The 13,934-nt window shown below is 46.2% G+C and overlaps 1 protein-coding gene across 5 annotated transcripts in view; it reads right to left on the minus strand.

The window, feature by feature from the left end:
- HECW1 (HECT, C2 and WW domain containing E3 ubiquitin protein ligase 1) overlaps nt 1-11,484 on the minus strand; it is a 430,747-nt gene extending 419,263 nt beyond the window's left edge. For 2 of the 5 annotated variants that reach the window (XM_078059964.1, XM_078059960.1), the window contains exons 1-2: nt 11,358-11,484; nt 9,915-10,150 (exon numbers count right to left, since the gene is read on the minus strand). In XM_078059964.1, coding sequence (XP_077916090.1) covers nt 9,915-10,037 — 123 coding nt within the window. In that variant the 5' untranslated portion in view covers nt 10,038-10,150; nt 11,358-11,484. Of the gene's footprint in view, nt 1-9,914; nt 10,151-11,357 lie in introns of those variants that run through there. The other 3 variants (XM_078059961.1, XM_078059963.1, XM_078059962.1) reach the window with 3 other exon arrangements.
- Between the last annotated feature and the right edge of the window lie 2,450 nt (nt 11,485-13,934).

Here is a 13,934-nt window from a genome sequence, read left to right on the forward strand (position 1 = left end):
GAAAAAGGGAGGGGTCATGACCCCAGACTGACCTTCCTTTCCTTCTCTTGAAGTGTTACACTTCTGACACCTAATTCCTACCCTCCCCCTTTACTCCCACAGCTTGGGTTTAGATTTGTTTTATTTCTCTTGCCATAACCCCTTAACTTCCTCTGTATAGCTGAAATGGTTCATTCAATACTTTCTCTAGGAACTAAAAAAAAATACCCTAGGTTAGCATGATAAATGCCATTTAACCCAGAGCAGGATTCAGACTTCTGGAGAGGAGAATCTGGCCTGCTGTCCTCTTACCTCCCTTCCTCACTCACAGCAGCCTGAGGCCCAGTGTCCAGTGTGGTCTCCACCCCAGGCCTCATCCACTTGCTAACAATGTGCACCAAACCAGGCCGTTCACTTCACCTATGGGTCCTGAGCAGGTAGCCAGTCTGAGCTACAGAATATCCCTTGACACAGCTGTTCACTGAAGTCTATATAAAATATTTAGATAAAAAAATACTTCCTGCTCCAGAAGATTCTCTGGATCACTGGGGAAAAATACCTTTTGTGGCAAAGTTTTGAGGCATGAGGAAACATGATCCTACAGCAGTGGGCTCTCAAGTAACAGATCCAGTGCTTTGGCCCTAGGGTGCCTAAGGTCAATGACAGGAGCATTCGATTTGGTAAAATTAAGTTTAACTGAAGAATAGCACAATGATTTCTAAATCACTGACAAGGCGATGTTCTGTTTAATGACCAAACTGTGAGTATGTTCTCAGAAGCAAGATCGTAAACTTGTGGGCCTCACTCTTAGCTCTGTGAAGACAAGCACTTTGGCTGCATATCCATTCACCAGGGTAACCTAGCCCCCAGCCCAGCGTCTGGTATATAACTGATGCTCCATCAGCAGTGTGAAAATAAAACAATCGCCCTTGGGGTGCCTGGTTCAGTCGGTGGAGTATAGGACTCTTAATCTCAGGGTTATGAGTTCGAGCTCCACAGTGGGTGTAAAGATTAATTAAAAATTAAAAATCTTAAAAAAAAGAAATCACTCTTAAAAGACACAACTTTTCAATTTGCTTTCTCAAACTAAATGTTTCTCCACTGCAGGGATTTTATTCTGCTGTATTTTTTTTGCACATTTTTGCCTTAAAACTTCAAGTAGATTTTTGTCTAGGTGTTAAAATCCCACACACAAACAAACAAATACTTGTCATATAATAGAAACTCAAGGAATGTCTTCTAGGTGAATAAAGCATTTGAAAATTACTTGAAAATAATTAACCAGAATTTTAAAAGATTATATACATGTACTTATATATTTTATATGTATTTCTATATTATCTGTACATAGATATGTATTTTTATTTCGGTTTGTGATCCAATAGTCCCTAGGTCAAATTTTTCATTAGACGCTTAAAGCCTCTTCAGTCTATATAGATAGTGATATTTTTCCTCTCTCCTGGGAAAAAAGCTGCAAGTAGCAATTAGTGACTTTCAACTATTTTCCCAAGGATGTCACACCAGGATCTGAATGTATGTTTCCAAGACAGATGCATTTTACTTGCTTGCAACAAAAGGATGGAGAATGTTTGCAAAGTTCTTGTGAGAGATATTTCATCAAAAATTGTACTAGCTTGCTACTCAAACTTGTCATGAAGATAGAGAACAGCAGTGTCAATAAAATTCCCTGGTGAAATGGAACCAAATGACTTCATTGTGAATTAATATGCCATCAGAGAGGTTCTAAGAAACACTGACAACCTCGTTCTTTCAAGCAGACACCAGGTTTAAGCCAAGTCCCCAAGCATGGCCCACCAGAGCCAAGGGGCCATATCAGCTCAGGCATTTCCAAAAATGAATGCACCACACAAGAAGCATGGGAACATATAAATGTTGTTTCCTATTGCCTGGGCTCTGAGTCCTTTGAAATTCTGCAATTTCTTCTCTATTGCTCCTTTCAGAAGATCTAAAAAGTCAGGTTTCTTCTGAAGAAGGAAGTCACTCACATATTGGTAAGAAAGTAATACTGAGAGCATCCCTTTGGGAAAAGTTATCAGGCATTCTTCTGTTCATGGCTGGGCCGGACAGCAGGGAGAAGACAGGTTCCATGTCTTACTGCATGATCTTGGGAAAGTCTCTCCAGTCCTCGGGCTTGCTCATTTATATTCAAGGATATTAAAAATTTAAGATATGTTCCAGCTATAAACTGCATTCAGTCTTTAAATAGTGAGTTCTGTTCCTGGGCACTATTCCTGGCACTTAGGAAAATCAATGAAAAAAGCAGTTTAGAAATTCCTGTCCTTGTGGAGTTCACCTCTTCCAATTTTTCACTTACCGTTATGATATGCATTTCATGGATGCATACATTGTGCATACGCTATTCTAGAAGCAGTAAAATACAGACCTTCTCAACTCAGGTTGTTCCTTGGGGCACTCATTCATTTAACATTCAGAGACATACCTGCCATGGCAGATACCAAGACAAGTGTTTTTAGGATAGTAAGATAAATGTGACACAGTCCTTAACCTTGGGGAGCCTGTCATTTTGTAAGGAGGCTGAAAGGCAGGAGAGTTAATAGTGATCATACAGTGATCCTTATCGCATGGGAAATCAGTGCAGGGAGAATCCTATCAACTGGGAAACTCAGGATGTAAGAGTTAAGCTAGATCTTAAAAATGGGTAAATTTAGAGAGGGCTAAGGAAACTAAGCATAGAACACAGTGTAAGGAAGAAAGTACATAAGTACAGGAAAACGCATGTTTGGAGAAATGAAAAGAAGGTCCATTTGTCTGCAGCAGAGGTCCACGGGACATCCTGGGACGTGGCTGGCTACCACCCACAGACCTGCAAGGCCAGCCTGGGGAGGGGGCTCTTTATTGCGCAGGCTTTGGTGGTTCCTGATGGTTTTGAACACAGGAATGACATGCTCACAATGACAAAAATCAGTGTGGACCAGAGGAGGCAGAGACCGGCAGAGAGTTTTATCTAGTCCTAACAACAACAAATAACTTATTCAAATTCAACAATAATGGAATGACCAACTGCTACCTGCCTGGTGGTGAGGAGGAAACAAAGACAAGCTCGAGCTTTAACTGTGGGAGAATGCCAGCCAGGATAAATGACACAGAGATTCAGTACCAACAAAATGTCCAGGCAGTAATGAAGAGCCCAACCCTCACCTTGTGGAGTGGGGGAAATCATTTACGGGAAAGAAAAAGAGTATTCTTGGAGGATCCAGAGACCTGAAAATACCATCCAAACTCTAACCCGAAAAGATTTTATTCCGTAAAGAGTGTGGCTACTCAACAGACACATGAAAAAATGCTCAACGTCACTCGGCATCAGGGAAATATAAATCAAAACCACAATGAGACACCACCTCATACCAGTCGGAATGGCTAAAATTAACAAGTCAGGAAAGGACAGATTTTGGCGGGGATGCGGAGAAAGGGCAGCCCTCTTACACTGTTGGTGGGAATGCAAGCTGGTGCAATCAGTCTGGAAAACAGTATGGAGGTTCCTGCAAGATTGAAAATAGAGCTACTCTACACCCCAGCAATTTTACTACCAGGTATTTACCCCAAAGATACAAATGTAGTGATCCGAAGGGGCACACGCACCCCAATGTTTATAGCAGCAATGTCCACAATAGCCAAACTATGGAAAGAGCCCAGATGTCCATCGACAGATGAATGGATAAAGAAGATGTGGTATATATCTACAATGGGATATTATGTAGCCACCAAAAAAATGAAATCTTGCCATTTGCAACAACATGGATGGAACTAGAAGGTATTATGCTGAGCGAAACAAGTCAATCAGAGAAAGATAATTATCATATGATTTTGCTCATATGTGGAATTTAAGAAACAAAACATAGGGGAAGGGAGGGAAAAATAAAATCAGATGAAATCAGAGAGGGTGACAAACCACAGGAAATAAACAAGGGTTGCTGGAGGGGAAGTGGGTTAAGGGGATGGGATAACTGGGTGATGGGGATTAAGGAGGGCATATGATGTAATGAACACTGGGTGTTATATACAACTGAAGAATCACTGAACTCTACCTCTGAAACTAATAATACACTATATGTTAATTAATGGAATTTAAATTAAGTTAAAAAATAAAAGAGTGTGGCTACTATGTTCTGGGCACCTTTCCAGGCACTGGGCAAATAAACAAGCCACTGCTCCAATGAGTTTACAAGTTAGAATGGGAGACAGACAACAGACACATAAGCAAGTAAATATATCACAAATCGAGTGGTGCTAAGTGATGTAAAGAAAAAGAAAGCAGGGAGATGGAAGAGAAGGCAGTGTACATGGGTGGTCAGGGAAAGCCTTTCTGAAGGAGTGATATGTCATTAACTGTGGGGCAAACTGGCAGATTTCTGGGAACCCCCCCCCCACACACACACACATCCCTTCCAGGTCAAAGGAACAGCATGTGAGATGAGAGTGTGAGTGGCATGGTTGAGGAAGAACAGGAGGTTGGGGACACCGGCCAGGTGAGGCGGGAGTGGGAGGCCCAGTTATGCAGAGCCTGTAGGCCAAATAAGAAGTCTGGATTTCATTCTGAGAGGGATGGAACCATCGGAAGATTGTGGGCAAAGAAACAACAGAGATTTCTGACTGCTCTGTGTTGTATTTATGCTGCATGCCAACACCTAAAATAACGCCTGACACATAGCAGACAGTTAGTCAATATTTGGTGAACGAATGAATGATCACTTGGCCTGCTGTACAAAAAACAGATTGCAGATGGGCAAGGAATGCAAGGAGACTGGTTGGGCATCAGTGCAGAAGTTGAGAGATCACGGTGGCTGAGATAAGGCTGGTCATGCTGGCCAGAGGGGGTGAGAAGAAGGGAGAGCCGTTTGCAGAAAGCTAGATTAGATGACAGAGAGAAGCCAGGGGATCAAAAGCATTCGGCCTGAGCAAGAGGAAGAACAGAGGTGTCCCTTTACACAGATGGAGAACTCCGAAGGGGAAGCAGCTTTGAGGAGTGAAAATTGGGGGCTGTGTTTTGCATATATAAATTTCAGATTGCATGGCGTTCGGGGAGATGCTGGTGGTAGCATTCTAGAAGTGAGTCAGGACCACTGAGATAACACTTGAGATCATCGGCATGAAAGCGGTATTGAGACCAAAGGCAGGAATATAGGTAGGAAGAGATGTGAGAGCCAAGCCATCATGTAGGGGTTAAAGGATTCCATCATGTAGGGATAAAAAGTCAGGGGCCATCAAGAGAGCCTAACAAAGAGATCCAGGGATAGAGCTGGAAGCCAGAAGAATCTGGTGTCCTGGAAGCAAAGGGCTCAAGGCAGAGAAAGTGGACCCCAGCGCGTGATCAGCAGCACTCAGATGGAGAGCCGACCTGGTACTGGATGAGCAGAGACCACCAGTGACCATCATGGGGACAGTGGGAGGGAAGGGTGGGGACCAGAGCTTGGCTGGGTGCTCTGAGAGGTGGAAGTAGAGATGAAGCAGGAACATACAGGGTGCCTCAAATGAACTGACAGTATTCTGGTCTCAGGCTACAAGGCCATCCAGTATTTGTTTTATTTTCATCGTAATTTGCAGATACGTTAAACATCTTGTTAGTCTCAATCAAACGTTACACAATAAAACATGTTTTCACGGGCTTAGACGGGGAGAGTAAAGAAAGCCGGTGTAGACAACTTTGTCCGGGTGTGTTCTGTAAGAGGGAACAGTAAAGAAAGAGAAGTCCTTTTAAGGGTAAAAATCTATCGATCATGTCCTGTGGTCTTCCAGCTGGTCAGCGTGTTGCAGGAAGGACCGTGGTGGATGGCTGCCGCATTCCATCAGCTCCGCTCGATACTGACGGCAAGCAAGCAAGGTCTAATGTGCTCAACCCTAGTCTCCCCTTAACCTGAATCTCTGAATTGCAGGACTGAGATTTCTGTTTCTCAAACTGCTGTGACTTAAACCCCGAAAGCAAAAGCAGGGAACATTTGTGCAAGTTAAATGAGTGTCAATTTAAGGACAAAGTGATTGAATCACAATCGCTGGCCATGGATGTGAATTTTGGTCTTCGTTTTTTCCCTTCCACACACATGATATTTCCCTGACATCTGTTCAATACAAATAGATCTAGAAAGTGTGAAAGGGAAAATCTGCTCCACTAAATATATAAAAGGGACCCCGAGTGAAGTTTCCATGATGGCATTCGTCATTATGGGCACAGATGGCGTCCTTTTCCAGCGCCCCCCCCCTCATACACCAGCTTAAGTTCCATGCACTGAATTCTACCCCAAAATACTGCCAGGCAATAGATGCTGGATAATACCAGAAGAGCCTGTCTGTACACTATATCTTTATTTATCAATCCTCTGTGTACATCAGGCTTTGGGTCAATACAATCAGGAAGAGCGTGGGTTCTCAACTAATAATGTGAACAGTGCACATCACTTGTTGCTATGGGAATCCAGATGTTTTTCTCTAGTGACCTGGGGGCTTAGTGGTCTTTGTGATACCTTGCCGATAAACAGTGACATTATTGTCATCCTGCACGGACTACTTATCATTTTCCCTACCATGCTCATGTCACAGAATATGACAACCACTTACCAATAAATACCCATACATCCAAACATTATGGTATGGGACATATAAATCACCTATCTACTGCTTGGTTTCCTAAAGTGTTTTAAGGAGGCTTTAAGACAAATGCCCGGTGGTCAGTAAGTCCGTGTTCACGTCCAACAAAATCATCAGATGAGCTGGTCTGCCTCTAAACCTCATTGTATCTTAGCTTGAGAAGTAATGTTTATGAAGAAGGTAGAAAGGGTTCAGACAGGTGGAAGGTTATGAGGCTGACTCCTGCATCTAGTGGGGCAGGGTAAGGGTGGGTGGGCAGTGTTACCAGCCTCGTATGTGTTATGGCTGGGACAGGAGGTCAGCCGAGCCCAAAAAGGGGCAGAAACACAAAACAGTAAGTAAATAAGTAAATAAATAAGAGCAAAATGAGGGACCAGAAGGAAATGGGAACACTGTTAGATGAATCCCAGGGAACACTTCTGACCACCAGGATTACTCAACTGTGAAACACACTCCATGGTGAGAATAAAAACAGTTTACTATAGGTCCTGGAACATTGACTATCAAACCATAAACTTACAAACGTTTTATACAGGAGTTGGGGATCGTCCACTTTTTCACCACTGCCCCCCTCACTAGGAACAGGGATGCCACGGATCATTTCCTTTAATGCAATAAATCTAATTTTACAAATAAGAGAGAACTGTTACAGCTACTTACGACAATATTGTTAACAGAGGGCCCAAAATGATTATTAGATAACCCGGAGGCTAACACACATAGCCTTAAGTATTTCTAGTATATACGTTGCAAAGTTAAATTTATAAATAAATGTAAATATTAATATAATTATAATTAATACTAATCCTTTTCTCCCTCTAATTCAATTGAATAAACCAACAAAAACAACCCCATGGCCTTTGGGATTACCTGGTTCAACTCCCTACTTTTAAAGAAGAGGAAACTAAACCTCAGAGAGGAAAAATTACTTGAAAAAAAGCCATGTGGAACATTCCACACTGTTTTCTCTAAAAGCCCATGAGTGGCAAACATGCTCAGGGCTGCCTTGCAGTAAGGCACATGGATTTGAACTTCCTGGTTTCCTAATGGTAACCCTTCCTGCTTTTCAGAATGAAAAATTAAGGAGGTGATGGAATGGAAGCAAGGGGTCTGTCTGTAAGTCACACCTGTTGGCACAGAAATCCGCCTGCGAGGAGACTCAGTCAGGGTGGGCTGGCCCAGCAATGAGGGTTGTCTCTGGTCTAGCTGCTGGCTCATTTCAGAGGTACAGCTCACAGAGGTTAAATGTGAGTCCAACAGTCAGGGGCATTCCCTAGACAAGTCCATCATCATCCGAGCAAGCCGTGGGCGGTGGAACCAGCCTTGGAGAGGAAGTGGCAAAGGGGGGGCTCACCTTCACCGGCTAATTGCGGGCTGGAGTGCTGGGGCTGAATAAATTCCCTTCTAAGGCCACAGCAAGACAGAACCAAGCAGCGATCAGATCAATTTTGTCAAAGGATAATCCAGGTTTTTCAAGTAAGAAAGAACCCAAGCGTGCAGTATCTGGACTTGCAACTACCTGATTTCTCACTGAGAGTCGGGGGGACCTTTCTCTGGGGCCTGGATTTGAGTCCTAGCTCACCTGTTCCCTCAGAGGCTTACATAACCCCTCTCATCTGCCCATCTGACTCACGAAGGGAAGCATTCCCACCTACCTCCAGCCTAAACGGGTAGAGGGCATTTTTATGACTTGAAATGCACTCAACCCACATTTCTGAGAACATACCCCTGTCCCAGGCAAAGTGCAATGTGCTGGGGAGATGAGAGATGAACTGAACAACGTCCTTGTCCTCAAAGTGCTCGTAGCACGTTCAAGACAAGGGGGCTGTGGCCCTTTCTTCACACCTCACGTAACTGCAATATGGTAAGAGCTGCCTTAGCAGTATGAAGGGGAAGGCTATGGAAACAAGAGAGGGGTGCTTCGTTGTGCCTGGCAGGTAGCCTCAGTCCAGGATGTTATTTTAATTGTAACTTTAAAACAAATGAGCACACTACAGTGGAAAATTGAGTAGATAAGCATAAATCAATGATCAAATACCTCAACCATTCCTAAACTGTAAAAATTACTACAAGCACACAAAAATGCTTTGCTTGCCTGTTCCAAGTAATTGTCGCCTCATTTCTGTAATGAGCATCAGTGCTGGCAAGTTTTGTGAACAATATCAAATTCTATCAGGGAAAGTAAGTCAGACGCTGTTGCCAATTGCCGATGAAACAGCCACTTAGAGTCTTTCATTAAAAACAAACAAACAAAAATCAATCATTGGAAATAAGCTATATTGTCCATTATCTACAAAAGATGGGGCTGTAATAAATAACTAATCCACAAATAAGGAGAAAATCTGTTACCCAATATTCTCCTAGGTACCCCAGACCCTACCAAATCTTTTGCTCTAGTGAACAAAAACCAACAAAATAATTTGACCTGTTTGAGTCATTGGCTATTTTCATTTAGAGGAAAATGCAGATACCGGGGTCAAAACAAATTGCAAGGTGTAAAAATAAACCACAAATTCTATAATCTGTCCCTGGTTTGCTTGCAGAATTTGGGCTAGAATTATTGGCCTTACTAAACTGTGTAACTTTTCTTACTCCTCTACCATTATCACACAATCCTAGAACTGGAAGGAACCATGGAAATCAGCCAGTCCAACTTCCTCACTTTACTGATAAGGAGGGGAGATGGCACAGGCTTGTCCTACCATAATCACATCTGTCTTCTTAGTACTTCCTGTATTGATAATCATATCTGATGATGATCACAGAAAGTAAAGCTTAAATGATCTTTTAAAACATCCGTCTTTAAAAGCCAGAAGTGCGAAGGGAAGCAAATGATGGTCCAGACACACAAATCACAGGAGCTGCAGTCCCTCGGTGCTGATGCATTAACAGGCTGTTCCAGTTCAGAATGTGGTCTCCCTACCAAGTCAATAGTGTCACTATCTAAACAAACTTGGGCAATTTGCCTTCGTAAAATAACTACCTGAGACAAAAAGAACTGTCATTCCACAAAGCTGCTAAGCTGCCCTGGACTGGGATTCCAGAATTAGTCAGAACATGGTTTATTAAATGAAACACTCTAAAGTTCCATTTACCTGTAGGTCTAGGAACTAAAATAGTGCTCCGTTTTTTCCAATGCCACATTCCAGAGGAGGCTGCAAACAGAGGGCAGGGGCAACAGGGAACTCTGCCACACTCTTTTGCTCCACCAAGCAGGCACACACATTCATAGCAGGGTAGGCATTTGGACTCTAATCCCTTCTTAGTGGAAAACACACATTTTCAAAATGAATCCCCGATCTAGAACGAATTACCGTAATAGCCAAAGCCGGAGCGAGTCCGCTGATGAGAAACGCAGATCTGGCCACCTCTTTTGAGACGCCTTGGACCACGACACTGCCTGGGTCTTTAAGGTCTGGCCTTTTCAGGTAGGGCATCTGCCCTCCTAAATCGCGTTTAAATCCCAGGAAAAGAGAGAAGATGCCTCCCTTAGTCTTTGAACTATGCTGTTCCTCCTGTATCCATTTCTGCTGAACCACAGCCTTGTTATCTTTTCAAAGAGAAAAAAATAAAAACAAGGGGAGAATTGCACCACTGCAGATCCCAAGAGAAGTAAGCACAAAACTATAGCAACGTCAAATATCTCCAGCAACTAGGAAAATCCCCACATGCTATCCGGTGTCAGCTCAATGCAGACTGGGGCGCTCTGTGCCCGGAACCACAGGAAGCCGGGCATCTCTGCAGCCTGTGTCCCTGCCAGCCACCCCCCCGCCCCCCCCACACACGCTCAAATTGGGCAGGGAAGTTATGGTCTCTGTGTGCAAGACAGAGAGACAGACCACGCACCCACACTCCACAAATCCGCCAAGGGGCCGGGACGTCAACACGGCAGAGCAATCACAAGGCACTGGCGGAGCGGGGGATGGAGGGGCCACATTGTTGGAGCCCTCGGATTTTGCTGCATTGTCACGGCCCGGGAACGTAGGGGTAGAAGGAAGCGCACCTCCAGCTAAAAATGGACCGGACGCGTTTTTCCCAGCGGCTCCCTCCCCGCCTGCGTGCAGGTCGCAATACGGTAGGCGACAAGACGGGCTGCTCCCGCTAAAACTCAGGTGGCAGGCCCGGCTGAGCGGTGCAGCCGGCCGGGGACAGGGAGGCGCTGGGAGAAGCACCCCCACCGCGCATCCTCGCAGCCTGCCACCACCCAGGGGAGCATGGCCCCGACCTGCCACGCACCCCCTGAGAGCACTAGCGAGCTCGCGCGGGGCTGTGGGCGCGCTCGGCTAACCACGGCATTGCACGGGACGCAATTGGCGAAAAGGCAGCCCAAGGCAAAGCCCAAATTCAGAGCCTTGGTTCACAAGGGGTGGGTGTGGGCTGGGAAGGGGGATTACGTAGGTCTCTCCGCCCCCTCCCCTGACACCTCCTCGCCACTGGGAGGGCGCCGGGGGGCGGGGGAGGCGCCACGAACCCGCTTGGGGGCTTCTTTGTTTCTCTCGGTGCCCCGCAGGAGGGCCCGGTGTGCCTGCTGTAGCCGAGCCGGGGTCGCTCCCCGGGCTGCCTGCCCGGCCCGGGCGGCGGCACGTCCCAGGCTGACAATTGAACCTCGCGGGAGAAGCGAGAGGGTGGGGAGGAGGGTGGATCCCGGGCCCTGGGGAGGGAGGGCGCTGCCGGGGCCTCGGGAGCGGCGGGGAAGCCGCCCAGAGAAGGGCGGGGGAAGGGGCGGCAGGCAGAGTCCCCGCACGGCGCTCGCTTACCTTGGCAGCCCCGGCCTGGGCACAGATCATGCTCCAGTCAGCGCGCAGGTTAGAGCCGGGGGGCGCACGTGCCCTGCATGGCGCGCCGGGCACCTGCCGGGGGACCCGGGCGCCCACCCGCTCTCGCAGCGCTCCGGGGGCTCGCGGCTCGCGGCAGCCACCGCCAGGGCCACGGCGAGAGGCGCGCGCTGCTCGGTGAGTGTACGCGCGAGGACTGGGCCGGCTCGGTCAGAGACGCACCGTATTCTGGCTCCCACAACGGCGCCTGGTGCGCGGCCACGCAGCACACTTCATCGCTTTATCCTCCCGCCCGCATCCCCTCCCTCCCTGCCTGCTCCTCTGTGGGTACCAGACTTCCCGAACCAACCACAAGCCGGGCTTGCTCTCATTAGCGCTGCCCCGCCCTGCAGCCTCCGCGCACCCCGCGCCCCCGCCCCCGCCGTAAATATATATTGATTCTTGTTACCGCCGGCCCCATCCTTCCTACACCCAGCAGGCGTACTGGGCATATCCAGCACCAGCCCCGGCTCACTGGCCCTTTTGTGTCGGTGCAAACAGTATGTCCAGAGAGGATCTGGTAGAGACACCCTAGCAGGTACCCTATGACAGGTGTTCTTGGCCTCTGTCTTACACACTGTGCCCACCTACCCTACACACAGTTAGGAACACTCACACATGTCTGGGCACCGTCCTGTGTCTGCACCGCGAACACACAAAACAAACATTATAATTACAAATGCAAAGGGTGAAAATACTCTCCCCCGCCCCCCCCCCCGCAAAAGCTATTGTTGGGCAAGCCTAGCTTTCAAACAGGGTTTTATACTAAACTGCACGCAGTGTCAGGATGCTAGAACTGGAAGGAAGCAAAGAAGGAACCCCTCCTTGTACAGCCAACCAAGATGCATAGAGAACTGAAATGTTAGTCGCTGTTGGCTGCTGGCAGATCCATGTGTGTAAATCTATGTGCATTTGGTCAGGATCTGGCCTGATGTATTCACATAAGATGCAGTGGTTTTGAGCACATAATCTCCATCGTCTGTAATTCCATGAGCTAACTGCGTTCTTCAGAATGTTTATTTATTTATTCCCAGTCTCCTGCCCAGCATCCCCTACACGAGACATTTTACACACCCGGAGAAATCTTCTTTCCCATACCCCAAACTCAGTCTTCCTCTAGAACAAACAAAGGGCTGGCCCTGACCCCAGAACTCCTCATTGAAGTCAGTGCACAGACTTCTCTAAACCAAGTCCTCTCCCCCAACACTGTAGGATGGGATGTTTCTCAATGACTCTCCTTTCACTGACCCAGCTCTTGATTTCTCTCTCACAACCAGAAGTTTTCAGAAGTGGAAGCCTTGGAAGATGTGAAGGCAGCTTCACCAGTTCTCCTTTCTCCAAGAAGGCACACCTCATCAGCCCTTCCCTATCCTCATTCCACTGGGGCTGGGGGTGCCTGGGACTCCTCTTTTCCTGACAGACACCTTCTTGCCTCACACGTTAGATGTCCTAGTCGGATGAGCTCAAAGCTATACCTTTTCAAACCTCAGCTAAGGATCCACACAGAAAATTGGCCACACGTTTCTCCAGATTTTGCACTCCGATCAGTATCACCTCCCATGTGAAGAAGACCCTCCAAGAATAGACTAAAAGCAGGCTCCAGCAGTAAATAGCAACATCAACCATGTGAAGTGTGCGACTAGAGACTTGAACAAAAACAAAAACTCTGCCATAAACCAGCATCCACGGTTTCTAAATTAGCACAGTATCACCAAACCACAATAACGAAAATTCTGTACTTCAATTAATTGTCAAGATGTTCACCTCTTTATTTTCAGTGATGCAGACTCAACCTGGCTCAGAGATACTTCTTTCTGTTCTCTCTGTCATGGAGATAACTTGGACAAGTCAACATCTTTCATAAGGTTATTGAAGCAACAATCCTGAACCGTGCTTTATTTTCCTCTGGAGAGTTTCCTTTTTTTATACTAAAGGCAAAAGATAAGAAAGCAGAAGTATACAAACTTCCACATTTTAACATGTTGAGTAGATAAACTCGTTATAAAGCAGCTTCTCCCTGTTGGGGTCAATAGCAGCTCACACCCACTCACACTCACACTTACTGTCCTCTGTGTTCTCCACGCTCACATTGTCGTGTTTATTCCTCACAGTCCCCACTGCAGCCTGGGTAACATCATCCTGTTTTACGGAGAAGAAAACCAAGACGAATGAGTTCTATAATTGCTTTAAGGTCTCATGGCCAGCAGAAGACCTCAAATCTAGAATTAGCTGACTTTGGCTACCTGAACCTTAAAGCGAGGCATATTCGGTGGAGAAATAAAAAGACTAGTCATACATTTTAAAGCCATCCATTAGTGGATCACATTTATGAAGCTTCTAATGCACTCCAAACAGTGTTATAAGTACCATAAAATCAAGTCACAGTCCCAGTGCCCCCAACAATACTAATCTTACGTAAGGGCGTAAGATGATGAGGCATTTTGAGAAGCATATTCAAACACTGGGTGTTATCACGATTGTGATGTAACCTTGTGTTTCCAACTTTTGTAACTCAGGGAG

The sequence above is a fragment of the Halichoerus grypus genome, chromosome 12, assembly GCF_964656455.1.
Source record: "Halichoerus grypus chromosome 12, mHalGry1.hap1.1, whole genome shotgun sequence".
Taxonomy (NCBI): Eukaryota; Metazoa; Chordata; class Mammalia; order Carnivora; family Phocidae; genus Halichoerus; species Halichoerus grypus.